The sequence below is a fragment of the Chaetomium fimeti genome, assembly GCF_033439085.1.
Source record: "Chaetomium fimeti strain CBS 168.71 chromosome Unknown B0H64scaffold_2, whole genome shotgun sequence".
NCBI classification, from domain to species: domain Eukaryota; kingdom Fungi; phylum Ascomycota; class Sordariomycetes; order Sordariales; family Chaetomiaceae; genus Chaetomium; species Chaetomium fimeti.
In genome coordinates this window covers 4,616,275-4,641,815 of record NW_026944330.1, presented here as the reverse complement: position 1 = coordinate 4,641,815, position 25,541 = coordinate 4,616,275, and the positions used below count along the sequence as shown (strand labels likewise).

At 58.8% G+C, this 25,541-nt stretch overlaps 8 protein-coding genes across 8 annotated transcripts; 7 read left to right on the top strand and 1 right to left on the bottom strand.

Annotated features, from left to right (window-relative positions):
* Positions 1-842: 842 nt before the first annotated feature.
* B0H64DRAFT_102828 (uncharacterized protein) lies at positions 843-2,409 on the top strand. Its single transcript, XM_062797687.1, has 2 exons — positions 843-1,236; positions 1,311-2,409. The coding sequence occupies exons 1-2, from the start codon at positions 990-992 to the stop codon at positions 1,988-1,990; spliced, it is 927 nt and encodes a 308-aa protein (XP_062663141.1). The 5' UTR covers positions 843-989; the 3' UTR covers positions 1,991-2,409.
* Positions 2,410-2,599: 190 nt separating this feature from the next.
* On the top strand, positions 2,600-6,175 carry B0H64DRAFT_389164 (T-complex protein 11-domain-containing protein). Its single transcript, XM_062803318.1, has one exon. The coding sequence runs from the start codon at positions 3,014-3,016 to the stop codon at positions 6,086-6,088; it is 3,075 nt and encodes a 1,024-aa protein (XP_062663140.1). The 5' UTR covers positions 2,600-3,013; the 3' UTR covers positions 6,089-6,175.
* B0H64DRAFT_389163 (uncharacterized protein) lies at positions 6,092-6,788 on the top strand. Its single transcript, XM_062803317.1, has one exon. The coding sequence runs from the start codon at positions 6,224-6,226 to the stop codon at positions 6,446-6,448; it is 225 nt and encodes a 74-aa protein (XP_062663139.1). The 5' UTR covers positions 6,092-6,223; the 3' UTR covers positions 6,449-6,788.
* Positions 6,707-10,104, top strand: B0H64DRAFT_102795 (peptidase family M1-domain-containing protein). The gene is made up of 3 exons (XM_062797686.1): positions 6,707-7,398; positions 7,458-9,398; positions 9,451-10,104. Exons 1-3 carry the CDS (start codon positions 7,022-7,024, stop codon positions 10,076-10,078), a joined length of 2,946 nt encoding a protein of 981 aa, XP_062663138.1. The 5' UTR covers positions 6,707-7,021; the 3' UTR covers positions 10,079-10,104.
* A 401-nt stretch (positions 10,105-10,505) lies between these two features.
* Positions 10,506-13,482, top strand: B0H64DRAFT_337702 (uncharacterized protein). The gene is made up of 2 exons (XM_062801166.1): positions 10,506-11,147; positions 11,214-13,482. The coding sequence occupies exons 1-2, from the start codon at positions 10,701-10,703 to the stop codon at positions 13,416-13,418; spliced, it is 2,652 nt and encodes an 883-aa protein (XP_062663137.1). The 5' UTR covers positions 10,506-10,700; the 3' UTR covers positions 13,419-13,482.
* Positions 13,483-13,614: 132 nt separating this feature from the next.
* B0H64DRAFT_389160 (uncharacterized protein) lies at positions 13,615-14,973 on the bottom strand. The gene is made up of 2 exons (XM_062803316.1): positions 14,486-14,973; positions 13,615-14,414 (listed from the first exon to the last, which is right to left on the bottom strand). Exons 1-2 carry the CDS (start codon positions 14,785-14,787, stop codon positions 13,907-13,909), a joined length of 810 nt encoding a protein of 269 aa, XP_062663136.1. The 5' UTR covers positions 14,788-14,973; the 3' UTR covers positions 13,615-13,906.
* Positions 14,974-15,836: 863 nt separating this feature from the next.
* On the top strand, positions 15,837-18,279 carry B0H64DRAFT_430591 (PLC-like phosphodiesterase; the record flags this gene model as incomplete). The annotated part of the gene is made up of 4 exons (XM_062805939.1): positions 15,837-16,220; positions 16,293-16,486; positions 16,557-16,874; positions 16,911-18,279. The coding sequence occupies exons 1-4, from the start codon at positions 15,900-15,902 to the stop codon at positions 18,277-18,279; spliced, it is 2,202 nt and encodes a 733-aa protein (XP_062663135.1). The 5' UTR covers positions 15,837-15,899.
* A 4,152-nt stretch (positions 18,280-22,431) lies between these two features.
* On the top strand, positions 22,432-25,254 carry B0H64DRAFT_102748 (uncharacterized protein). Its single transcript, XM_062797685.1, has one exon. It carries the CDS (start codon positions 22,607-22,609, stop codon positions 25,229-25,231), a length of 2,625 nt encoding a protein of 874 aa, XP_062663134.1. The 5' UTR covers positions 22,432-22,606; the 3' UTR covers positions 25,232-25,254.
* The last annotated feature ends 287 nt before the right edge of the window (positions 25,255-25,541 follow it).

Genomic DNA, 25,541 nt, shown 5'->3' with positions numbered 1-25,541 from the left:
CCGCGCATGCGCAAGCACAGAAGATCGGGTCGCACGGGCGGATCGGACGCCGTGCATGGCTACGCTATATGGAGCTGCTTTCGGTGCAGGCAGCGTTGGGGATGCATCGGCTTGGTTGTATATCCTTGCGTGTGGTGGATAGGTAGGCATGTGGTGGGTGGTTGCGCATGTTCACTCTGTCATGTCTCGTGTTGTTGCTGAGACAGTCGGGATGGTTCGTGTGAGGGTCAAGGTGAGGCGAGCTGCTTGTGCTTGTAAGTCGCCGAATGGGTAGTTCCACTTCCCTGTAAGGACGAGACTCCTTCCTGCATCATGTGAACGAGACCCCATTGGGCTGCATGACGAACATGCCTCGGAAGCTGGCCGAGCTCCTCGGGCCGCATGCCTACCTAGCCAGCTAGGTAAGGTCGACATGCAAGATGCAAAAGAACCAAACGCAACCCACGTCTCTCACACCGCAACCACACATGCCAAGCCCAGTCGGGCTCGCAGCGTTGGTTGTGGCATCTTCGCGTGTATTCCTTCGCTTGACGCGTGGAGGTTGACGAGGTTGGCGCGGTGCCATTGGTGCGTCCGTCACATCGCGGCTCCCGGGAGGATGGTAGAAGCGCCGTGCGAGGTCTCGGCCACCAATTCGGCCAATCTTGGGGGCTGTCCGCTGGCTGTTGGTTCGAGTAAGCGCTTCGACCTGCATCACGACGACTTAATTTGTCCAGCTGTGCACGAGCTCCTCTTGTCGCTCTGCGACCCGATCTGCCGCCTGCAAAGGGTTCCCTTGAAAGGATGCATCGGTGAGAAGGTTGCAGCGTCAGCAGAACAGCTGAGAAAGCTCAGAAAGGCCGGGGTAGCTGCTCGAAAGAATAAACTCTCTAAGACATCCACTTTGAGTTCTCCATTGTTGATGCAAACTTGGTGTGACTGCTGGATGCCGCAGCAACTTGCAATACATTCGTTCGGGACCTCGAAACCCTGTTGTCTCAAACCCCAATATGGCGATATGGGGGCGGCCGGTTGGCCACCAGGCTACGCCTCCGGGCAGAAGAGAGGAAGATGCGGAGAATACCCGGAGGCAATACCTGTGGAACACGCCGGATGGAGACAAGCCCGATTTCGCCGAGACCTACACGCACGGTGACGAGCTGGTCTTCTCGTGGAACGCCCTCAACAACAGCATCTACGACTTGTGGCTCACAAGTTGGAAGCCCGGCCCCGACCCGGTAGCAGTGTGCCTAGCAAGTAAGTTTTGAGACAAACGACAAACGAAAACTTACCTTCTCATCACGAGCATGGCGCTAACATTTGCCAACAAGGGGCAGTGAACCTCGCCCATGACGGCAACCTCAAACTCGTCACATCCGATCCCCCCACGGCGCAGCTCGCCAACGAGACGAGATACGTGCTCCGCTTCAAGCCCCCGACAGGCCAAGGCGAGTTCGTCGCGTCGGACACCGACCTGTCCAGCCCGGGCTTTTTGCTCGTCGAACCGGCCTTTCACCAGCAGGATGCCCCCAGCACCACGGCGCCTGCCCCGCCGACAAAATCCCGAGTGACCCCGGCGAGGGAAACAGCTACAACGGCGCTGGGCTCGGAGGAGTCGGTCTCAGAAATGTCCCCCGCGGCGGCGGCCGGGTTGACCATCGGGTTGATACTGATCGTGGCGTTCTTGGTGGCGGTGGAGGTTGGGTATCTGATGTGGCGGCGGAAACGGCGGCGTGGGGCCGGACAGGACGGGACGCCGGGGTCGTCGGGCCGGAGGAAGATGATGAAGCGGTTCGGGAAGGGGGACCGCGGGGTGTTTGTCCAGGTGGACAAGGCCGAGATGGTCATCGATGACTCGATTTGGATGTCGCCGGAGTTGCCGGGGGACTCGACCTGGGGCCAGAGACTGGTGCATGAATTACAGGGGTCGCGGTTAGGGAGGGGGAATCCTCTTGGGCGGCCCATGACGATTAACAGTTCGGTGGTGGAGCTCGATGTCGGGAGGACGTGAGGGAGTTCCAACTCCCGAGGGATTGCCAGTGAAGTGAGATACCGTCCATGAGGATGTGTTTGAGGAATATGGAACTTTGTATGTACACATTATGACACCCGGAATGTCGGGTTAGTGCCGAATAATTATCGACCCCAGCAATCAACGAACCAAATGTTGTTGTTGCAGTGTCCGCCGACGGCGACAACACGGCCCGTGAAATACTCCGTCCTTCATTCCTGCATGGAAACGGACGGGGGACACGATTGAGGCATGGGTCTCTCGCAACGCTCTGACCTTCTTCGGCCTGGCCGACGTGGCTGCCTTGGAACCAAAAACAAAAGTGTTGTTTTGGAGTTGGAAGCTTCGTCACAAGACCGAAATTACAGGGCGAGCCCAGCTGGTTGACAGGCCCGTGTCTCAGAGGGGTGTTTTGGTTTGTTTGGTTTGCGTTAGCAGAAAGCTTAGTTCCTTACATGAGAAATTGTTAGTGTATGGAATAAACGAACTCGCCTCAAGCCAGCGGTTGACGTGCCTGCCCCACCTGCCCGCACTGCTGCCAAATGCAGCTTACTTCCTGACCATTGGTGCCGTCATCATGGTTCCCCAGCCTTCCATTCCGGGTTCCATCGTTGTTTTTGCCTTCGAGTCCTCCCGCTCTGTCAGCAAGACAATAAGACGCGAGCTCACGGGCGCGAGTTTTCATCGACCCTGCTTTTCTTTCCTAACAGTCTTTAGCCAGATATTTTTCTTCCTCTTTCCTTTTCACAAACTTCGACTTTTGCTCGAGGGGTCGACCTAGCTGTCCATCAACGCCGTGTTTAACTCGTCTGTTTCGTCATTCAGGCGTAGTTGCTTCTGCGTACGACTCTGCAGCTGCCTTCCCGAGACCCACAGATTACCTCTTGTACCTATCCAAGTCCATGAGAAGGACGCCTATATCCACTCAGCACCGATCCGATATCGATTCCAGACTCCCGCCCTAAAAGTCCGACCGAATACGCGATCTGCCTCGACCGAACCCCGCAGCGAACGTCGATCACGATGCGGCGCCCGTCGCTGGACCTGACCGAACCCGCTCGTAACATCGAGGAATCGAATGGACAGCCGGCCGGAGACATGACCATGGCGAACGCAGATCGCTCGCTTTCGCCGCCTGCGGAAGAGATGGAATTGGTCGACGGGGAGGTTGAAGAACCGCGGGTATACACGCCGCCGCCGCATATCGCAGCAAGACTGTTTTACCGCCCGTTGAACCAGACCCGGCGCAAAGACAGCGCCGCCTCGTCGCGACGTAACAGCATATCCTCTGCCCATTCGCGCTCCTCGCATGGGTGTGGCCTCAATGGAGGACCCCAGAGCAAATACATTGCCCAGCATCTCCGCCGAGCCTCGATCCTCGAGGACCGCAAGGCACGGCTCGCCGACCGCGCGGCGCATGCCGAAAAAGTGCGCCTTCGGGCGGCACTTGCCAAGGCCGTATCCAGGGACTCCAGTGCTAGCGAGGAGAGGGCGCTCGCTGCCGCCCAGGCGCGGGAGCGCAACCTCGCCGAGATCACTGCTGCCTGCGCGGAGGAGGTGAGGCGGGCGAAGGCAGTCGCCGAGAGCATGAAGGAAAAACGTGAGCAGGACATTCGAAAGCTGAAGCTCCACATGGAGGAGCGCCTCGCTGAGGCGGAAAGGAGGAGGGAGGAACTGCGCAGCCGAAACGCCGCCAAGGTCAAGGGAAGAGAGCGCGGCCACAGCCTCGGGACCCGCAAGCCCGCCTCGCCCGATCCGATGATGCCTGAAGCCCTAGAGGTGAAAGAACGCGAACCAACCGTCTTGACCGAGGATGCCGCTGCTTCGAGGATCCAGTGGTCCTGGAAGGCCGGCAAGAGGAAGCAGTCTGTGGCCGAGTTTGCGGCGCTAGGCTTATCTCTGGATGCGGTCCGAGAGACGTCGTTTGACGAGGTCACACTGCTGCTTTCGCAGGAGAACGTGCTGGCATTAACCGCGCGTATCCTCCGCATTTGCGGACTCAACGAGGGCGACCCGGGCTCGGTCGAGGAGATGGCCGCAGTGCGGTCTTTCCTGAGTGCCTTTCTTATCCTGGGTCATCCATCGCAAGTCCTCAGCAACAAAGAAGAAACAGAAATCCCCGACGAGACTGGGCCGGGCCAAGCACATCCTATGCCGAAGGACAACCTGGCGAATCCCCAGTCTCAAGAGCTGGTAGGCAAGGCCAGAGATTTGCTCGTCTTGTTTGAGAACATCCTTGGGCGGTTGACGGCTTTTAACAACTACACACCACCGCCGGCGCTGCTCACAGAATTTCCCGAAGTCTATGCTACCTTCTATAACGCCTTGATCGCATGGAAGGCTCGCGATTCGAGCTCGCTCGTCGACCTGATGGTCATGCAGTTCGTCGAATTGGACGCCATCTGGGAGTCTGTCAAAGACACCACCGACGGCTCGGTAGACCAGGTGTACAAGGAAAGTATCCGTAACAATCAGCTCCTCTTGCTCGTAAGGATCAAGAAATTGGCTGGCCCATCCAATGGGAAGAAGCTGGTCGCGGAAGCCGTAAAGGCTGCCCGTAAGACTAGGGTCAAGAAGCCGGTGGGCGACACGAAACCGCGTGTGGCGGATCCCACGGTCACAGAGACGGCGATGGGGGTTCTCGGCGTCGAGGACAACCACGAGCCGCAAACGCAAGCTCCAACGCCACCGGCAACGCCGTCAAGGAAGCCCGAGCCCTTCCGCGTCAGCGTCGTAGTTCCTAACGGAAAGAGCTTGTTGCCCGACAACCGGATCGTCGTCCATGAACTAGCCATCAACAAGGAGTTCCGCACCGAGCCGCACGAGTACCACGAACAACAAGAACATTTGCTTGCCCCCCTCTTCCGGGAGATGCGTTCCACTATGCAGACGCACAACCAGGAAGCCCATTTCTACCTTCTGCTGAAGGTCGCCGACCTGACCCGGGAGAAGCTCCAGCGGCTTGTCAAGCCCGGCAACTCGATGCATACCTTCATCGGCGAGCTGCTAGACACCGAAATTGCGCAGCGTCAGTTCACCATGGGGAGCTTCTCGTACGAGAAGTTCTTCCATGCGATGGGGACGTTGCTCCCGAAGCTCTGTGCGCCTGTCAGAGACGACGAGGTCAAAACACTCGTCGAGGACAAGTTGAGCCAGGGCAGCTATGTAGACCGCCTCGAGGCGCTCAATGGTTTCATCGACGTGATGCTCAGCGATTATGCCAACTACTTACTACAGCTTGCGGCACCTCGTCTCATTGAGCAGGCCTCGACATACGAGGCAAAGGCCTTCGCTGACGACCTCGAAGCCGGCAGACACGATCTCTCCGTCGCCACCAAAACCTGGCGCGCAGCGCGGCAAAAGGGCCTCGCAGAGGTGGCACGCCGGGACCCCGAGGGCATCAACCACCCGGCCTCACGGCTCACCGCAAACCGCGTCTACGCCCAACTCCTCGTCGACCTCTTCACGCAGGTCGCCCCCGTCCCCCAGAACGACACCCCCGAGATGCTCCTCCTCGACCACAAGCGCATTCTCGAGGCGGGCCAGCTCACCCGGCGCATCATCACGGCCGGCGCCATCCTGCTGCAGTGCAAGAACCTGCTCAAGCGCGACGTGCGCGCCCCCTGGCGCAGCGAGGCCCAGCGCATCCTGGCCGTGCTCGAAAAGACCGGCCTCGCCCCCGACGTCGCCGCCGACGGCATCATGGCCGCCCTCGAGACGGGCCGCTCCATGCCCGCCGCCACCAAGCAGCACCTGCGCGCGCTGGTCAACAAGTTCCTCGCCGCCAGCGCCGAGGCCGCGAACCAGCGGGACGCCGCCGCCGCCGCCGGGCCCAGGGAGCCGGTGTTGCGCCTGCTGCTGGGCAGGCTGCGCGCGCATGTTCTGGCCAGGCTGGCGGCCGCGTCCGCGAGCGAGAAGGTCAGGGCCACGAGCACCGCCGGCGAGAAGCTGGCGGGGCTGGGGCTGGCTGAGTTTGTGGAGAAGGTTAGGGATATGGTGGATATGATGGGGCGGGTGTCGGCGGTGGACCGGGACGCGCATGGGCTTTGGTGGGATCGGGTTGCTGAGGCTGTTGAGGGGGAGGGGGCTGCGCAGTGAGGTGGGTGGGTGGTGGTTACAACCTGGGACTGGGTTGAGGAGACTGGGATGGGATGGGATGGGATGGGATGGGATGGCGTGCATCTTCTTGGGCAATGGGATGGGATTGACATTGGGATTTGACGGGTTACATCGATGGAGGGCGAGGGTGATTCGGGTTCTTGGTCTTGCATTGTTTTGCTGTTCCAATGGTTTCTTGTCCTTGGCATGAGCTTGTGTTTTTCCTCTGCGGCGTTGGTGGATTGGGGAAGGAAGGGTTTCTTTCCATTGCTCTCTGTTTACCTACTCACGCTTGGTTGCTCTCCAGCTAGTTGTCTTGTCCCGCATTCACGTAACTACCTATATAGGGCGCCCTGTTGAATGGAAGGTTTCAGCGTCTTTTCCATCACAAGCATCCAATATCGTTCACTTCAACAATTATCCCTTTTCTTCTTGCGTTTGTCTCATGGCAGACAGTTCCCTCGCATACAAGTACAGAATAGTACTCCATGAATTGAGCCTTGGCATCTTTAACGGATAGCGCCGGGTCTCTGCTTCAGTCCAGCAGGGCAGGCGAGCTCTTGCTCCGCTCTTCTGCAGCCCAGACCCGCCCAACCACGAGGGCAGCGGGGCAAAAAACGCGACTTCCACAACGTGCCGGGCGCTCCTTCCATATCGTCGTTGCCCGAGCGAGACGCCCTATCCAGAAATGGAAGCTGGGTTTTATGAATTTTAATTGCAGATGCCTGTTCGAGAGTTGAACTTTCCACCATTACGTTTCTTCCCCCCATCCCACTGACGGGTTCACCCCCAACCGCGGGTGTTCGGACGGCCTTTCTCAGATTCCTTCCTACCTGTCCCCGGGCACCGGGCACTGCCGTCATTGGGGGTTAAGCTGCAGATTGAAGTGGAGTCGGGTTTGGCCAGAGCCCGACCCCAAATCTTGAGCTTCCCATGAGTTCCTTACGCCTCCTCGCCAGAGCAAGGTTTTTAACTCCTTCGCCGTCTCTCAACTACGTGCCTCGGTCAAGCCGCTCTTATTTACATACTGCCGCTGCCCTCCCGTCAGTTCTTAGTGCAAGACCCCTCTCCTCGCTACCTTCGAATCCCCCACCAAGGACTCGCAGGCTACCCCTCCACCCCGCGTTTGCCTCAGCCCCCGCACCCCTCATCATCGAGCCGCGACGTTACTGCTCCCACGCATCGTTCAGACACAGACTCGCAAATATGACGGACAGAGACATCCTCCCAGACACGTTCAAGCCGGTCCACTATGACCTGGTGATCAAAGATCTCGACTTCAAAAGCTGGTCCTACAAAGGCAGCGTCAGGTAAGCTTGCCGTAACGACTGGCCGAGGTGGAAGACACCGGGCGTTCTGACGACCCCAGGATCGATGGCGAGCTGGTCAAGGCGACAAAGGAGATCGTGCTCAACACTCTGGAGCTCAAGCTACTGAACTCCAAGATTGTCGTTACCCAGAACAAGAGTGACCAGTCATGGGAGTCGACCACCTTCGCCGAGGATACCAAGACGCAGCGGTCCACCATCACCTTCCCGGAGGAGCTGCCCGTGTCCGCTAATGCTTCATTGACCATCGAATTTACCGGCGAGCTCAACCATGACATGGCCGGCTTCTACCGCAGCCAGTACAAGCCTGCTGCCCCCGCCGCCCCGAGCGTGCCCCGCGATGACGAGTTCCACTACATGCTGAGCACCCAGTTCGAGGCATGCGATGCCCGCCGCGCGTTCCCCTGCTTCGATGAGCCGAACCTCAAGGCGACCTTTGACTTGTCCCTTGAGATCCCAGACGACCAGGTGGCCCTGTCCAACATGCCCCAGAAGGAGACAAAGCCGGTGGACGGAGGCAAGAAGGTTGTCTCCTTCGAGCGCAGCCCGGTCATGAGCACTTACCTCCTTGCGTGGGCCGTCGGAGACTTTGAGTACGTCGAGGCCTTCACCGGTCGTGAGTACAACGGCAAAAAGTTGCCCGTTCGGGTTTACACAACGCGCGGCCTGAAGGAGCAGGGCCGATGGGCGCTGGAACATGCCCCCAAGATCATCGACTACTTTTCGGAGCAGTTCGAGATCGACTACCCTCTCCCCAAGAGCGACATCCTCGCCGTGCACGAATTCACACACGGCGCCATGGAAAACTGGGGTCTTGTCACGTACCGTATGACGGCTATTCTGTTTGATGAGAAACTTTCCGAAGCTAGATTCCGCAACAGGATTGCTTACGTCGTGGCCCACGAACTTGCCCACCAGTGGTTTGGCAACCTCGTCACCATGGACTGGTGGGACGAGCTCTGGCTCAACGAGGGTTTTGCCACCTGGGCCGGTTGGCTTGCGACGGACCACCTGCACCCCGACTGGGAGGTTTGGCCGCAGTTCATCAACGAGGGCATGGACCAGGCCTTCTCTCTGGACAGCGTCCGGTCGTCTCACCCCATCCAAGTCGAGGTTCGCGACGGGCTCGACGTCAACCAGATCTTTGACAAGATTAGCTACCTAAAGGGCTGCTCCATGATCCGCATGTTGGCGTCCAACCTCGGCATCAAGACGTTCCTGAAGGGTATCGCCATTTACCTGAAGAAGAACGCCTATGGCAACGCAAAGACGGAAGCTCTGTGGAACTCTCTCAGCGAGGCCTCCGGCGTCGACGTTAACAGCATGATGAAGCCCTGGATCGAGAAGATTGGCTTTCCGGTGCTGAACATCACCGAGGGCAAGCAGCAGATTTCCGTCAAGCAGTCTCGCTTCCTCTCCACCGGTGATGTCAAGCCTGAGGAAGACCAAACCACCTGGTGGGTACCGCTGGCCGTCAAAGGCAAGATTGGCTCCGAAGCCATCGAGCCGCTCACGCTTACGACGAAGGAGGCGACTCTCGACGGAATCAGCGAGGACTTTTACCAGTTGAACGCCAATGCCACCGGCTTTTACCGGGTCAACTACCCTGAGTCCCGCCTGAAGCTCCTTGGCACCCAGCTGGATCACCTCACCACCGAGGACAAGATCTTCATCACAGGCTCCGCCGCCGACCTTGCGTTCTCCGGCTACGCCACTACTGGCGCTCTTTTGTCCTTCATCCAAGGCCTAAAAAGCGAGACCCATTACCGTGTCCTCAGTCAAGCTTTGGACTCGATTGGCACGCTCAAGTCCATTTTCGGTGACGATGAACAGATCAAGAATGGCTTGGCGAAGTTTACGCTCGAACTGATCGACAAAGCGCTGAAGCAAGTCGGCTGGGAGAGTTCGAAGGATGAGGACTACAACACTGGCTTGCTGCGCAAGCGGTTGCTCCTCACCGCTGTCGCGAACTCGCATGAGGAGTACGTCACCCACCTATGCCCCACCCTCGATGCCTCTACTAACTACCAACAGGGTTGCCGCTGCCGCATTCGAGCGTTGGTCCGCCTACCAATCCAACCCCTCTGCTTCTCCCATCGGTGCCGACCTCCGCGCCCCCATTTACCGTGCGGCCATCCTCAAAGACCCCTCCGCTGCCGTCGCTGCCCTCAAACACGAGTGGTTCACCACGCCCGCCATTGACGGCAAGGAGATCTGCCTCCAAGCCCTCGGGCACACTGATGACGAGTCCATCATCAAGACCACCCTTCTTCCCTTCCTCTTCAGCACCTCCCCGCCCGCGGCCGCCACCGATGCCATCCCGCCCGGCGACATGCACATTCTTGCAGGCGTGCTGTCTACAAACCGCACCGGCCGCCCGCTACTATGGGCATTCCTACGTGATCACTGGGACCAAGTCGGCACCAAACTGGGCGGGAACCCGATCTTGGTGGACCGCATGGTGAATGTCAGCCTGCCGAGGTTTACCGATGCCGAGAGCCTGGCCGATATTGAGCGCTTCTTTGGCCCTGGCGGTGTTAGCACCAAGGGCTTTGATCGCACGTTGGAGCAGGTCAAGGACAAAATTCGGGGGCGGGTCGCCTACAAGGGAAGGGACACCGAGGGCGTAAGGGCCTGGCTTGTGGCGAATGGGTACGCATAAGGAAATAGGTGTGGGGGAAAGTTCAAAGGGTGCACGTGTATTTGGGGTGGGTTAGATTAGTGCTGGGATAAAATCAGGGAGACACGATGATCTTGAATAGGACGCCTTTCTCGTCGAGATGCCCAAAAGATCAAAGCATTGCCGGCAGTACATCAGCTGTCTCTGCTCGATGCAGACCTGGTCATCGTATTGCGATCCGGGACCATCTAGGTACCTTTCCTGCTTGACTGAAACGTTCCAGAGTAGCAGCATCTAAAGAAGTGTTGGGAGAAAAGTACTAACCTCAGTAGGCTGCCATTCCACACAGTAGACGCGCAAAACTGCAGTAGGCTGTGTGACCACCGAACCAACGGATGGTTGAGCCTTGATCCAATCACTTGACTTCTGCCTGACGACATGTATGCCTGACGTCCCGTACAACTCTCATGGACGAAAAATGACGTTCCGTCATCTGTCCCGCAAAGCCTGGGCCACAAACTTCCCGGCGGGCATTTACCACGCACACACACAGCATCAAAAACATAGCACTAAAAAGTTTCCCACATCTACCACATATTTACAGCTCCATATTAGCACCACCAGGAAACCTCCCAACATCTAAATACACCTCACCAACATCATCATGGCTTATCGACAAAACACCAAACCGGACCAAGGGACGTCTCGAGGCCCATGTCATTTTTATGCCCGTGGGTTGTGCTCGAAAGGCAATGCCTGTCAGTTCGCACATGAGGGCCACGGCAATCCCTCAACATCTCGGCCAAGTTCGAGTGGGAAGTTGCCTTGTCGATTCTTTGCTGCCGGCCATTGTGCAAGAGGAGACTCTTGCTTTTACGCCCACGACAAGCCGCCCAAGTTACCCGAGTCGCCCAAGCCATCAACATCGGGTAACCCTCTGCCTGTGCCACCCCCTCCTGTCGATTCACGGGCCCAGATCCCCTGTCAATTCTTTGCAAGAGGTGCTTGCAGGAGCGGGGCCGCCTGTCCGTTTGCGCACTCAGAGACGGAGTTCAAGCCTGAGGATGGAAAAGAAGACGCGGAGCAGGTAGTGGAAGAGCATGCATTCAAAGTATGCCGCCCTCCTCTGTAGATACCCTTTTGCTTGCCTCGCAACTGACTTGTTATTTCCCCACAGGAGGAGCCCTCCCACGACGACTGGTCCCGCGAGCTCGCCGGGGCGCTGGCCCACTTCGATGACGGCGCGGTTGTGGCAAAGATTTCTTGCCACTCCGACTTCTCCGCCATCCGTCTGAGCAACCTCCCGGAGGCCAGCTCCCCCGCGTCTGTGGCCGCCTTGTTTGCGGGCATGGCCGTGACGGTTTCGGCGGAGAATGTGCGGGTTGTACCGCACCCGGAGTCGGCCACCTGCAGCGCCGATATCACGGTCGAGGATCCGACCTTTGCGGCGACAGCGTGTACCAAGCTGCGTGCTGGGGCCGCTGGCTCACACGTCGAAGCCGTCCCTATCCCCGTCCCGACGCCACGAGGATCCAGCCTGCACAGAGTCGACCGCAGGAGGCTTCACTGTTCTTGGCACCGACCAACCCGTGCTGTGTGGCTTAACTTCAGATCCGAGAACATGGCACGGAAAGTCTACGACAAGTTCAACGCCGGGACCTACAAGATACTTGACCGCACCGTGAAAGCTAATCCGCCGAAGGGCAAGACGAATGCTCGGAACCCCTCGGCCTGGACTGTGATGGCTCGGAACCCCCCGGCTTGGACTGTGATGTTGACGGACGTGCCCGGCACCACTACGGAGGGAGACATCTACCAAGCCATCCCAGAGTTCAACTGTCCGCGCTCCGTGGCGATGACAAAACCGACCTACGACCTCGGCGTGGACCTCGCCGCCATGGCTGTTAAGGCGATGCTGTCCCGGTTTGGACCCTTGGAGTGGTGGGAGGTATCCAACAACAATAAGGGCAAACGCATCAAGGCCCAGGCACGCTTCTTCGAGGAAGCCCACGCGAGAGATGCGGCGTCCGCGCTCAACAACAAGCTATTACCGTTTAGCGCCACGACCAAACTGACGACCCAACTCATGACAACGGCCAAGTTCAAAGTATCGACTCGGATATACCTTGCCTTGAGCGAGCGGATCGGGTTACAGACGCTTATCTGGGAGGGCCAGTGCCTTCATTTCGTTGCATATCCCCCTCATAACGGATACCGCGTGTTGAAACTCGAGGGTGAGGACAGTGCGAAGCTGGCACAAGCCAAGAAAACGCTCGACCACATCGTTGGCGGGGAGGTGGCAACGAAGGATGGCAAGGATCTGTGGAATGCTAGCTTCGGAAGAAATGGCGAGGGATACCAGAGTCTTAAGCAAGTGGAGCAGGATTATGGCGTCGTCATCGTCCGCGATAGGCGCAAATCGCAACTCCGGCTATATGGCCCAGAAGCGTCCAACAGGCGCGCTACAAAAGCTCTCGAACTTTTGTTACGGAACGTCGTCTCCGACAGCCATGTTATTGAGCTGGACTCGGACGGATTCCGATGGGCTTGCAAGGGCGGGTTCAAGGCACTCGCATCACATCTCGGCGGCAACAAGGCAACCTTTGACATCGCCTCAACCCCCAAGCGCATCCTCATCGAAGGGTCCAAGGCAGACCTCACCGCGGCCATGGCCATCGTCGCGGCCAAACAAACCGGCCCCATCACCCCAACCCCAGACACAGACACAGACACGGCCTGCTCGGTATGCTGGAACGAAGCCGACGAACCAGTGCGCACCTCCTGCAACCACGTCTACTGCGCCGACTGCTTCCTCAACCTCTGCCAGGCCCCGAGCTCCGGCACCACCGCCTTCCGCATCTCCTGCTTCGGCGACCTCGGCCGCTGCGAGAAGACGCTGCCCCTCGCAGAGCTCCAGGACCTCCTCTCCTCCGCCACCTTCGAGGCCGTCCTCGAAGCCTCCTTCGCCTCCCACGTCCGCCGCCACCCGGCCAACTTCCGCTACTGCCCGACCCCGGACTGCGACCAGGTCTACCGCGCCAGCACGCCATCGGGTGCGAGTGCTGCCGCCGCCGCCACGTTCACCTGCACCAAGTGCCTGGCCGCGACGTGCACTGCTTGTCATAGCGCGCATCCGGGTATCTCGTGCGCTGAGCACAAGGATATTGTGTCGGGGGGGTATGAGGCGTTGGAGAGGATTAAGAAGGAGTTGGGGGTTAAGGATTGTCCGGGGTGCAAGACGGCGATTGAGAAGACGTATGGTTGTAACCATATGACTTGTCCTGGGTGCAGGACGCATATTTGTTGGGTGTGTATGGCTACCTTTGGGGCTGGTCAAGCGTGCTATGATCATATGAGTAGGGAACATGGGGATTGGGTTTGATGGCGGTGATGGACATCCATAGGAGTGAAGGGCCTGGGGTTTGATGGGGTACTCAGTCGGGGGGGGCGGGGGTTGTTGTTATCCTTGATCGAGGTCGAGTCGAGAAAGGGAGGAGAGAACAGAAAAGGGGTACCTACGCATTCCGTACTTAGGTAGCCATAGTTGATGGCTGAAAAGTGGCGACTGAAAATGGACAGCAATATTAATGTAACTAAGGTAGCCTGAGCCGTTAAGAACAACACAATAGCTCCGGCTGATACAACGACCTGCATGTGATTAGTGTTGCGGGCCGCCAACGGGGCCCGGGGTTGTGAGGCAATCCGGGACGTCGAAGCCGACAGCGCCCCAAGCATACACTCCCTTTTAATGACAACAACCACACTCGACAATCACATACGACCACTGGGGCTAACGCCCTCTCAACGGCACATGAGGTATTAAATCGCACTACGGAGGTATCACAGCATGACTGAGTGCATGGTTCCATCTCACGTCGCGTCCGGCACCCCTTCTGCTTCGGCTGTGGCACGGGCAGCAGCCGCCAGACGCGCCCTCTCCCTCTTCTTCTTCTTATTCTTGCTCCCCCGCACACAACAGTAGACACACGAGCTGATCAAGAGGGCACCGATGATGGGCATACCCACTATCAGGAACCACTGGGCGTTTACGTCAAGGAAGTTGTTTCTGTTGGGACCCGAGGGGGACTCGCGGTCGTACTTTCCGGGCGGGATAACGTCGCCAGGGGTCCACGTCGGCACCAGCATACGATGGGTGATGGAAGGCGGCTGGGGGGTAAGGTTGGTGATATCGGAGGCGGACCAGGTAAGGGCCCAGGCATTGTGAACAAGGAGGGTGCTGCTGGCAATGTCGACGCTGGTAATGGTAGCGGTGTCGGAGCCTAAGTCCGAGTCCAGCCTGGAGGTCCAGCGGCCGCACGCGTGGGGGATCTTGGACTGGATAAGTGTTCTATGTTTAAAGTAGTGAAACTCGTAGCCGCTATATGCGATTGTCAGCTTATCAGCATGGGCGCATCGGGTTAAGGGATCAGGGAAGCAAGGGGGGCGCACCGGTCGCAGCAGTAGGCCGTGAACTTGTCCGTTGCGTCGCCGTCGGCAATGTCGTGGTAGACCCAGCCACTGGGGCATACGCCGGGGTTGAACCTCAACAGGCTCTCCGGGACGACATCGGCCCAGCCATCGGGCATACATGAGGAGTCGTCTGCAACGAGGACTGTGGCAACGGCGATAATATAGTCTGTTGATATGTCGACGCTGGTGGTTCTGAAGATGGGGCAGCCTGGCGGCACCACGAAGGGCGTGGTGAAGGCGAGGAGTGCCGTCGCCACGGCGGACGGCGAGCTGGACGACATGGCGGCGTGTTACAGGGTACCAGCTTGCCAGTTTTGTGTATGTTAGGAAATGGTCATGAGGTGGCTGACCAAGGCAGCAGGTTGCCCAGGCTCGCTTGGGGCGGCGACCTTCGCCTTTTAAGTTCCCTCGCTGTATTCGGCAACAGGCTACCTCTTAGGGAGGGGCGGAGCGCACAACTGCATACCTAACATACGTTATTTGGTCTCTTGCGTCTTGGCAATGGCCGTTGGGGGCCGTTGCGGGTCGTTGGCGCTAGTGGTATCTGCAAAGGCCTAGACCCAGTCATAATGTTGGGCGTAATCAGAACGAAGGATGAGCTCTCTCGTTTCTTTTTGGGGGGATCAAGGCCGAAGCTGGCCCAGCCAGGCGGCACCGGACCGAGATTCATGGTAACAGCAGCGGCAGCTAGCATCGTGGTGTGAGCTTAGCGATGGCTGGTATCGTCTTATATTGAATTTGGTCGCCTTGACACTTTAACCGCGGGTATCGGTGGAAAACCCAGGTGCAAAAGTGTTGCAGACCACGGCGTTCCAGGTCTATCAGACAGCCATTGCCGACAGATTCAAGGAGCACTCGCTTCTGGACTGGCCGAACCAACAAGAGCAACTTCGGTCCCGTTGTTGGCCGTCCCGAACGGCCATGCCTCAACTTCTTCAGCCAACGGCATATCGCTGCCACACTGTTCAATATATCGGATCAGCCGCCTGGCTCATTCCCATTTCCTGTGGCCAACCGGGAGCATGCTTAAGCCTTGTGCCCTGAGTCACTGGGGGGATATACACAAGGCTGGCGACTAGATGCATGAGATATTGGTCGCACACTGCTCAATCACGTCGTGGGGCCCGGCGTTCACGTCTGTTGGGCGGCTCAACGTCAAGGCATGTTGGTCCGCAGTCAGACGGGGCCGGCAATAATCTTGCCAGACCGACCAACTGATACCTCCTAGCTGAACTAAGCCTTGCGGCGATGAGCCAAGTAGGTAACAGGGGACAGGTATAAAGGGAGGGGGCACAACGCACGCGCACAGCTGTTTTACTCGTATCCCCATCCAGCGTTGAGACTGCCCTAGAGGCAAATTATTCTCGTTCGTTTTACTTGCCGCACACACGACATGAACGGCGTCAAGACAAGCTTGGCGTCCCTAACGTCCAGAGGGTGGTGGTTGACAAGCCTCCTACTACTAATGCTTTGTCACATCACCGCCGCATTCGCCTACCTACCTGTACATGGTCACAAGAACTCCACGGCCTCTTTGTCTGCGCGTGACGGCACCTTCTACCTGCGCATTCCCCCCCTGGGCGCCTCCATCACATGGGGCCAAGGCTCGACAGACGGTAATGGATACCGCAAACACCTGCGTGACCAGCTCCGGTTCGATGGCTGGAACGTCAACATGGTGGGCAGCCGGAGTGGCGGCACGATGAATGATAGGGTTTGTGTTTTATTATTTCCTTCATTTTTTCACACAATGAATATGCGACGGCTGATGCGTTCTTTACTCCAGGACGTGGAGGGCTGGCCGGGCTACCGCGTCGAGCAGGTCGACGACAGGGCGCGCACCGTGGTGCCGCTCTACAAGCCCAACGTGGTGCTTATCAACGCGGGGACCAACGACGCGACGCAGGACTACTACGTGTCGACGACCAGGGACCGTATGCGGGCCATGATCGAGTACATCTTCGCGACGGTGCCCAATGTGTGCGTCGTGCTGTCGACCCTCATCCCCAACACGGCGAACCCGGGAAACGTCGCCGCCATCAACGACCAGCACCGCGCGCTCGCCTCGGAGCTCCAGGACCAACACTGACTACGCCGGCTGGTACAACAGGGGCGTTGTCCTGTATCTGGCTATCCACCTCGGCGATTTGAACGGCGACGGCAGCGGCAGCATTCCGGACGAGGGAAAGTGCTCGCCGGACGACATGACCTACAGCAGTACACGGCCTTCGCGCGAGGGCGAGTACATGCGCTGGCTCCTGATGGAGCCCGAGTACGCGGCGACGACGACACGCGAGTACATCACCATCGTCAACTTGACCCCACACCCCTTCATCCTCGAGTCGACTCACCAATACCAGATGGACGGGTGAGATTGGGACTCGATTCCACCCGGCAAGTCCAGGCAGAACATGGCCGAGCAGACAGGACGGGTAGACGCGAACCCGGTCGACACCAACGGCGAGGCCTACTACAGGATCGGCGACACGGGCAAGGAGTTCCAGGTGCGGGCGACGACGCACATCCCCGACACGTACCCGCGGCGTGTCGTGTTCGACCTGACCGGCATGGGCAAGGGCCAGGGCGAGTACAAGGTGCTGGAGCAGGAGACGTCGGTGACGCTGGTCATCACGGGCAGCAACGACTACGGCTTCATCACGTGGCTGACTTTCGGGCCGGGCAACTGGATGAACGCCCTCAAGGAGGTCATCAAGGACCGGCCCCTGCGGCACTTGGTGATGCCGGGCTCGCACGACTCGGGCATGAGCAAGCTCACGGGGGCCATCCTGACGGGGGCGACCTCGTCCAACACGCAAACGCAGGGGCTGAGCACGTACGGCCAGCTGCGGATGGGCGCGCGGTGGTTCGACCTCCGCGTGCAGACGGTGCACCAGGTGGCGCCCAAGTGTTGCGATGACTACGAGTTCTGGACGACACACATCAACGACGAGAGGGCCGAAATGGCTATCGGGCAGTCGGGCGAGCACTTGGACGAAGTGGTGGACAACATCAACAAATTCACGAGCGAGAACCCCGGCGAGGTCATCATCTTACAGTTCCGTTACCTCATCGGCATCCGTAAGGTGCCCAGCCTGGGCCCCATCTACTGGGAGACGAAGCAAAAGGACGAGTTCTTCGACAAGCTGCGCAGAATCAACAACCGGTGCGGCAACATCCTCACCGAGAGCAAGCTCGGCTTGACCGAGAAGGTTCTCGCCGACCGGACCGTCGGCAGTCTTATGTCGTCCAACGGCGGCAAGGGGTGCGTGTTCATCTTCCTCAACACGGCGCACCTGAGCAATATCGCCGAGGCGGACCGAGTGGCGCGATCGGACGGCATCTACAATCGTAGAGATCTCCCGTGGTCCGACGGCTGGCCCAACAAAGAGGACACCAAGGCCGTGGCCGAGTTTAACGTGAACAGGTGGGCGGAGGCGCGCAGCGACGTGCTCGTGTCCCAGTGGCTCACCACGCCCGACATATTGACGTCGACCTTTTCCTACAGCTTGCAAGCCATCGCCGTGCTGCTGCCCAAGCGGAGCGCCAGCGCCTTCACGGCGGCGCCGCAGCCCAATAACCCGCTCGTGTCGTCGTGGAACGGCATCATCTTTGCCAACGGCACAACCATCGACAACCCGCCACCGACCCTTCACGTGGGCAAGCCCGAGATCTTGAGGAACGGGACAGTCTTCAGCAACGGTACTGTCCTGACCGAGGACATCCGCAACCCGGAGTACGAGGGGCCTATCCATGCGAACCTGGCGAGCCATTAACCTCTCACTTTCTGGCCTCTTCTTTACTTGTTGTGCTGAAAAACGCACAAGTTTCAATTCTTTGGGGTAGAAAACTTATTTGTGTAAAAGTCGGTGTCGAGCTGCTGCTGCCGTCAAGTATCTTCAAGGCTTGGGGGAGGAGATTAGAGAATTCAGTTTGCGAAGAGAACTTGGAAAATTTCGAATGGAGCACGGCCCAGAGACAAACGAAGGCAATCCCAATCCAACAAGTCGATACTGAGAGATTAGGCAAGCAAATGCCGAATGTAGGCTGATGTGACAAAGGCTGTTTGTTGCCATCGTCGACATTGGCATATTAATTAGTCTCTGGCCGGATAGCTACAGCAATGCAAAGAAGTTTTGGTCCTCTTGATTTGGAAGGATTAGCATACCTCCTGACCATGTTGGATTAGTTCTAGTTTTGAGCGAAGAATTCCATGAATTCTTTTATTTTACAGGTCTGATATCACAAGATGTTTACCTCCTTCCTTTCTGGCCTTCGGATGTCTGTGTATATGCGTCACGAAGTAACCTACTGGGCAGACTACTAGTGACTATTGGAGTCACCGGTAGGACGGTACCAAATTATCAACCCTCGCTAGCTTGTATCGACAAAGGTTGCTGTCCTTGTTATTGGCCGGCGAGAGTACAGATTACGTGAAAGAGGCTTCGCTTGCGGCGGTGATGCACTGCTGCTGCTGGATAGGTAAGCGGTCACTTCCTGCGAGAGAGAGGGCAAAGCCCTTGGTCCGACGCGGCGGATTGGGCGCAAGATAAGCGAATAGTACCCAACACACTCGATGACAATGAAGCAGTCCTCCCTCTTTTGCAACCCATCGCGCGTTGGCGTGCCTCGGGCCGCACAAAGAAACACCAGCCAGCCAAGGGCGGTCAGCTATTTTTGGGCCGGGGCGTCCAGCGTCGCAACCCCGACGCATATGGTGGTACTCACTCGGGCGAGAAACGGGCTGTTTTGGCACAATAACAGCGGCAAATAATCTCGGCAAACGTGGCGCGCTGCCTGCTGCCACGGGAGCCCCAAAACCCACGAACCGGGACACCACGGAGCCAAACACCCGCCGAGCTCGCGACCGGGTCGAGCAGACTGATGCAGAGAAGGGACCCGACTCCCAAGGTAGGACCCGACTTATTCCAGATTCGGCCCTGTGGCCGCAGGTGTGACCTCTCCCTTCCGTGGGGGGGGAGGCGGGAAAGGAAAGGGGGACTACGCGTACGGCTCCGAACTGTGGACTAGCTGCGAGGCGCACATGATAATGGCACGACAAACGTTGTTTTACATACAGTCTACGGGTTTTGGTGCCCTTGGCCTGCCGCCCTGCCGCTCTGCCCTGACGCGGGCGGAAGACAAGCGAGTTTCTGACCAACCCTGGGCCCTCCTCCAAGCTTATCCAGGCGAGGAGGAGCTTGCAGATCGATGTCACCATCTCCGACACGGAGCACGCGGGGTCACGGGGCGTCCCGGGCGGCGGGATGATGGTGCCGTGAGTTTGGAGTAGTGTGTGGGATGAGCTTGCTTGTGGGGAGTTGTCTGGAAAACGGTGAGCTCCTCCTAGGCTCCCATCTCGAGACTGGTTGTCTGCTCCGGCAAGCCGATGAGGGATGAGGAGGATAAGAACAACACACTCCGAACCGGCCGAGGTCTATTCCGAGGCGGTTACCCGCAGCGGGTGGTTTCGCTTACCGTGCCGGTTGGGCAGTGAAGATGGTGAGACAAGACTCCCGAGGTCGTCGCCCAACTCGCTCGGTGGCGTCTTTAGGCCTCCGAGGTTTTGATGACGGTTTTGGGAATAGCCTGTGAATCCAGGACGGGAAAGGCTGGATGCTGTCTCACATACCGGAGCCGCAACGGCCGTTACTTAGGTTGTCCGGTGTTATTCGATTGTTGGTTGCATCATGGGCGATTGGTAATTTTAATCACTGACATGGGTGAAGGGGAAGAAAAGCAGAAAAGAAAAGAAAAAAAAAGAAAAAAAGCCAATCGATAGAGATTTCAGCCTCATGGCGGCTCTCGGGACGAAGGAGAATTGTTGATGTGTCCTCCTGCCGTGTGTGTGCGTGTGGGTGTTATGAGTGACTTCCAGGCCCAAATGGACCAACATGACGTCCTCCGGGCTTCGGCCCACTGGCCGCTTGAAACGTTTCATCGGAGTCGTGGGGCCTTATCCCGGGCAAGCAGCACGCACCTCAGATCTCGGTCCCGACCCCTGGCTAGCCTTATTTCTTTCTTTCCTCATCAAGCCGAAAAAGCAGGGGCATGTGACATCTCCCGGTTTCCTTCGTTGTCGTTCGTGGTCGTTCGTGGTTGCCTTCCTGGAAGCGAGCAGTGGGTACGGCTAAACGTCGGAAATATGCCGTGAGCAAGATCAGGGCTGCGTGGGGCAATGGGGCGGCGCTGACCGAAGCGGTGGAAGGAGTAATCCGGGGGGTGGTCACTGCCAAGGCCGGGGTTGATGCAGGACCCTGGGAAGGACCTGCCAGTGATTGTGCTGATCGCAGCGAAAGGGACGGGCAAAATCTGAAGCGGCTGAAGGAAGCTCATTGTTGGGCCCGGATAGGCGGCGAAACCAGTTTTGTTCGATAAGGTAGAAGAACCTCGCACGGCAAGTGCGGGCGGGATCAGGCTGATGGCCGGGTCCTGGACTTCCAGATCCCAGGCCTGGCTCCTGGAGATCGCGGGCATGGCGACTTCCACGCTGGGATTTGTTCGATGAGGCTGTTTGCTGCTGTGCTGCTGTGCGTCCCCGGGAAGGCGCTAACACGATAGGCGAATCACGGCGAATTTGCAGGTGTGGGCGAGCCAGTGGCAAGCCCTCCTCGGGTTCCCGCCCGAGCCTTGGAATCGCGGGCCGCAACGCGGCTGGCGGGTGCCACTTCTTTCAGGAGTTGCGGAGTTGTGGTTCCGACGAACGCCCCACTGAAGGCGATCGGGGCCAATTGGGCCAGTTGGAGGGTTTCTCGCATGGTCCAGATTCCCAAATTGCACCGGATGGGCGTCCCTTGACAGCCCCCGGGAACCACCCAGAGGCTAGCCGCATTCTCCGCCGAGACTGTGTGGGATTGACGTCGAATGGTGCAAAGCCAGACACCCAGACTGGAACACACAATCCAATGCCATCCACTGCCATCCAAGGACATCCCACTCCCACCCAATGCCTTGCGCCGCAAAGCGATAATCCCCCCCGCAAATACCGAATCTTTCCCGGCAGCGGATGCAGCGCATGACACAGCAGGGTGCGCCCTGCTGGGTCCTGAGCATCCCGGTGCACCCTGTTGCACCCTGGTTAGGTATCTGCGATTCGCTGTCCAGTGGGGGGAGGGGGGTTCTTTGGCGTTGTTTTGGAGTTTGGATGTGCAGTGATGATGTTGGATGCTGATGCTGGACTGGGTGCTGATGCTCGGTGCTGGGGCAAGCTCCCACGTTTCCGTCTGGCGTCTGCCGTCTGCCGTCTGCCGCCTCAATGGCATGGCGGGCATGGCCTGGCATGACAGAGCCGTGGGCCACCGACGGTTCAGCGGCCCTTACGGGCGCCATATCCAAGCAGCCAGAACTAGAACAAGGGTCTGACCTGTTTCCCGGATCCCGCACCCACCCGCCGCGTTGTCCACAGTAATCCCGAGAGATGGCCCAGAGGGAGAGGGAATATCCCGTGTGCCCGTCCCAGCTGCCAACGGTTGGGCCTGGCGCGCGGAGACTGATGCGCCGAGCCCTTGCTCGCCCGCCCTTCGTCGCCCCCTTCGTCTAGACCCTCGACCCTCCCGTCGGAGAAACTGCGGGCATCGTTGGCGAGAATGCTTAGCGGTTCCGGTGCGGCGTGCGGGCAGCTGTCTCGCATTCTGCCTAAAAGAGATGATAGCTCGGGACACCCTTTATATTGATGCCCTTCGCCGTTCCGACGCCTTGGCTGGGCCGACATCCAAAGGCCTGGACTATCTATCTCTGTTGTGTGGGATGTGAGGTGCTGCTTGCTTGCTGCTCGGCTTTGCTACCTACTTGGGGCCATTGGGTCACACCCACACCTGATCACCTTATCAAGGGCGCGTGCCCATCTGTTCCTCACCAAACTCCTGCAAGAAGAGGTCAAATCACCGCCGAGAAAGAGGAGGACGAGCCATCCATCACCACCACCAACTGGGACAGCAACGGGAGGGGGGACCAGACCGACTGGAGGATCCGGCCGAGGTTCTGCCCTGGAAGCTCCGAGCAGCCTGTAAAAGCGCAGCGCACCCTTCCACCGAGGACGCACACCACCCCCGATGCGGCACGGCCCAGCAAGCTTTAAAAGGTCTCGATGGTTACGGGGTCAGGATGACAGGCTCAACAAGCGGCGCCGCCGTAACGGTATCGACGAGGGCGTCATCTGCAGCAGCGGCAGCAGCAGCAGCAGCGGCGATAGACGTGGTCATGGGAGGAACTTCGACGAGTGCAACGACAGGGATAAAACAAACACCAACTTCTTCACACTTGAACCATCATCATCTTTACCAACCACCACAGCAACAACATCATCATCAACATCATCAACCTCAACAACACCAACAACACCCGCACCAATACCCGCATTCTCACACAACAACATCAGCTGCAGCAACAGCAGCAACGGCAGCAGCAGCAGTAACAACGATTGTCAGCGCCAACCTGTTGGCAACAGTTGGCAGCAACCATAGCGCGAATGGTCTTAATGACAGGGGTCTTGAGCCACGGTCGCGGTGCAGCCAATGCGGGCGACGGCGCACAGCCTGCCACCACCTTCCGCACCAGCAGGGACTCCAACAGCCCACCTCCACATCCGGTCCTTCCCAGTCCGGCTCCCAGGCCCAGTCCCAGGCCCAGTCCCCCTCCCCAAATTCATCAATTCCAGTTCCCGCCAACGGAAGCCTCAGCGCCGCTCCGCCGCCCTTGCAGCCACGACCCCGCAGGATCTCCAAACTAAGGCACCGTGCGGCCGCTGCTTTAACTGGAAGCACCGCCCAACAACCAAATGCCGCCGCCGTTAATTCTGTTACTTTTTCCCCATACCCCACCACCAGCTCGACGCCGCCGTACGCCTTGTCGTCGGCCTCGGATCCTGGCGACAACACCGGCAGCAGCAGCGCCGCCATGGAACCTCCCGTGCTTTCGTTTTACGGCAAGGAGCCCGTGCCGCTGCCCTCGCGCTTCGGCCAGATCAAGCGCAGTCTTGTTGCCGGCCACGAGGCAGAGCTCGAGGCGTCGTGGGCGCGTCTGATCAAGGCACTGCGCGACGATGTTGACGACATTGCCTCGCGTGGCTCCAGTTTAACGCCAAGTATCGATTTCGGCGATATCCACAACCCGGACGCCCGGGCCGCCTTCTCACGCGACCTGAAGCGCTATGGTCTAGGCCTGGTGCGTGGGGTCGTACCCCGCGCCGATGCACAGGTCGCCATCGACGAGACTGTCAAGTACCTCGAGAAACAGACCGACTTCAAGCAACCGTCGCCGCAAGATCCGACATGTTTCGACTTTTTCTGGACCCCTGCCCAGGTGCGCACGCGCGCGCACCCCCGGGTTCTCGAGGCCCAGCGATTCGCCATGTCCCTGTGGGATAACAAGGTCGACGATCGCATGGCCCTCCGGTTTCCCATCGCATACGGAGATCGTCTGCGCATTCACGGCGCCGATATTGGCAATGTGGGCCCCGACGCCGCTGCGGCTAATAAGGCCAAGGAGGCCGACGAGTTGCCGGATGACATTGAGTTGGACGAGGAATTGGAGGCGCAAAAGGCCGCCGCCGACCTGCTGGGCGACTTTACCTCGTCGACCATAATTGCGCAGGTCGACAACGGCAGTCTTGAGCGCTGGGAGCCGGATGGATACGGCCGCGACGGCACCTACGATGCCGTGTTTAGGGGTGAGTGGGAAAAGTACGATCCCTGGGATCCCACCCACCGCGTGACTGCCACGTCCGACCTCTACAACGGCTACGGTGCATGCAGCATTTTCCGCATGTACCAGGGTGTCGTGGCCCTCAGCACCATCGAGCCGGGCCTGATCCGCTTGCTCCCGAGCCCCAAGCTCGCCACCGCCTACTTCCTCCTCCGCCCCTTCTTCGCCCCCAAGACCAAGGCCCCGGAGCGCCGCGACGGCCCCGAATGGGACGCCTTCCTGGACCCCTCCAACTGGGAGCTGGAGAAGGACCAGTCCACTATTATCCACGGCGCCGTCCCGGGCCACGCTCAGCGTTTGACCGAGACCTGGCACCCTCACCTCCACCTCCGCCGCACCCTCCAGACCATCCCCACCCTCCAGACGGGCGACTACATCGTCTGGCACCCGGACCTGGCCTACCACATGACCTCGAACCCCAACGTCATGGCCAGCCGCGCGCCGACCCCACCGCCCATGGCCGAAGGCGAGGAGCCCTCCGGCCCGCCCGTCTCCATCCTGGTCTACGTGCCCGCCGCCCCGCTGACCCAGACCAACGCGCTCTACCTCGCCCGCCAGCGCAAGACCTTCCAGCGCGGCCACCCGGGTCCCGACTTCGACTCCACCGGCAGTGGTCTCGGCTCCGAGGCCACCCACATCGGCCGCCCCACCGACAACGACATCGCCGAGGTCGGTGGGCCTGCGGGTTTGCAGGCCATGGGCCTCGCGCCGTTCGACGTCGCGCCCACCCCGCCGGCTACGGCTGCCGCAGATCAGTTGCCTGCTGGCGATGGGACGCTGAATGGGGCGGGTCGTGGTGGGGAGGCTGAGGGTGATGAGAGCGGTAGCTCGTCGTCCATGACGCGCGCCGAGGCCGAGGTTGCTCGTCTGGCGAATATTATTCTGTTTCCGGACAGGTACGACTTTTACATGGCCAAGCGGAACGGGAATGGGAGCAAGCGCAGCAAGGTCAAGGTGGAGAGGCTGTTGAACCCGGTGGATCCCCCCACGCCGCCGAGGGAGTCGAAGGGGAAGGGGAGGAGTTGACCCGGCCTGATTTGAGGTGGCATCTATGGAAACTTTTTGAACAGCCTACTTTGTTTGTTGGGTTGGAGATGGAAGGGATTCTTCGTTTTTTGGATCTTGTTTACAGGGTGTTATAGAGGCGACGTCATACCCCTGGTGCGTTTTTCGGATGGAGAGAAGAGGAGGGTTATCGTTTACCTTACTGGAGTGTGCATCATTCCGGGCCACAGAGGGGTCACATTTTACACGGGCCATGCCCCATGGCATACTGCGGTTTTTGAGTTGGATTTATTGAGCATGTTGCAGCTTGCGTTTGAGCATTGGAGTGTAG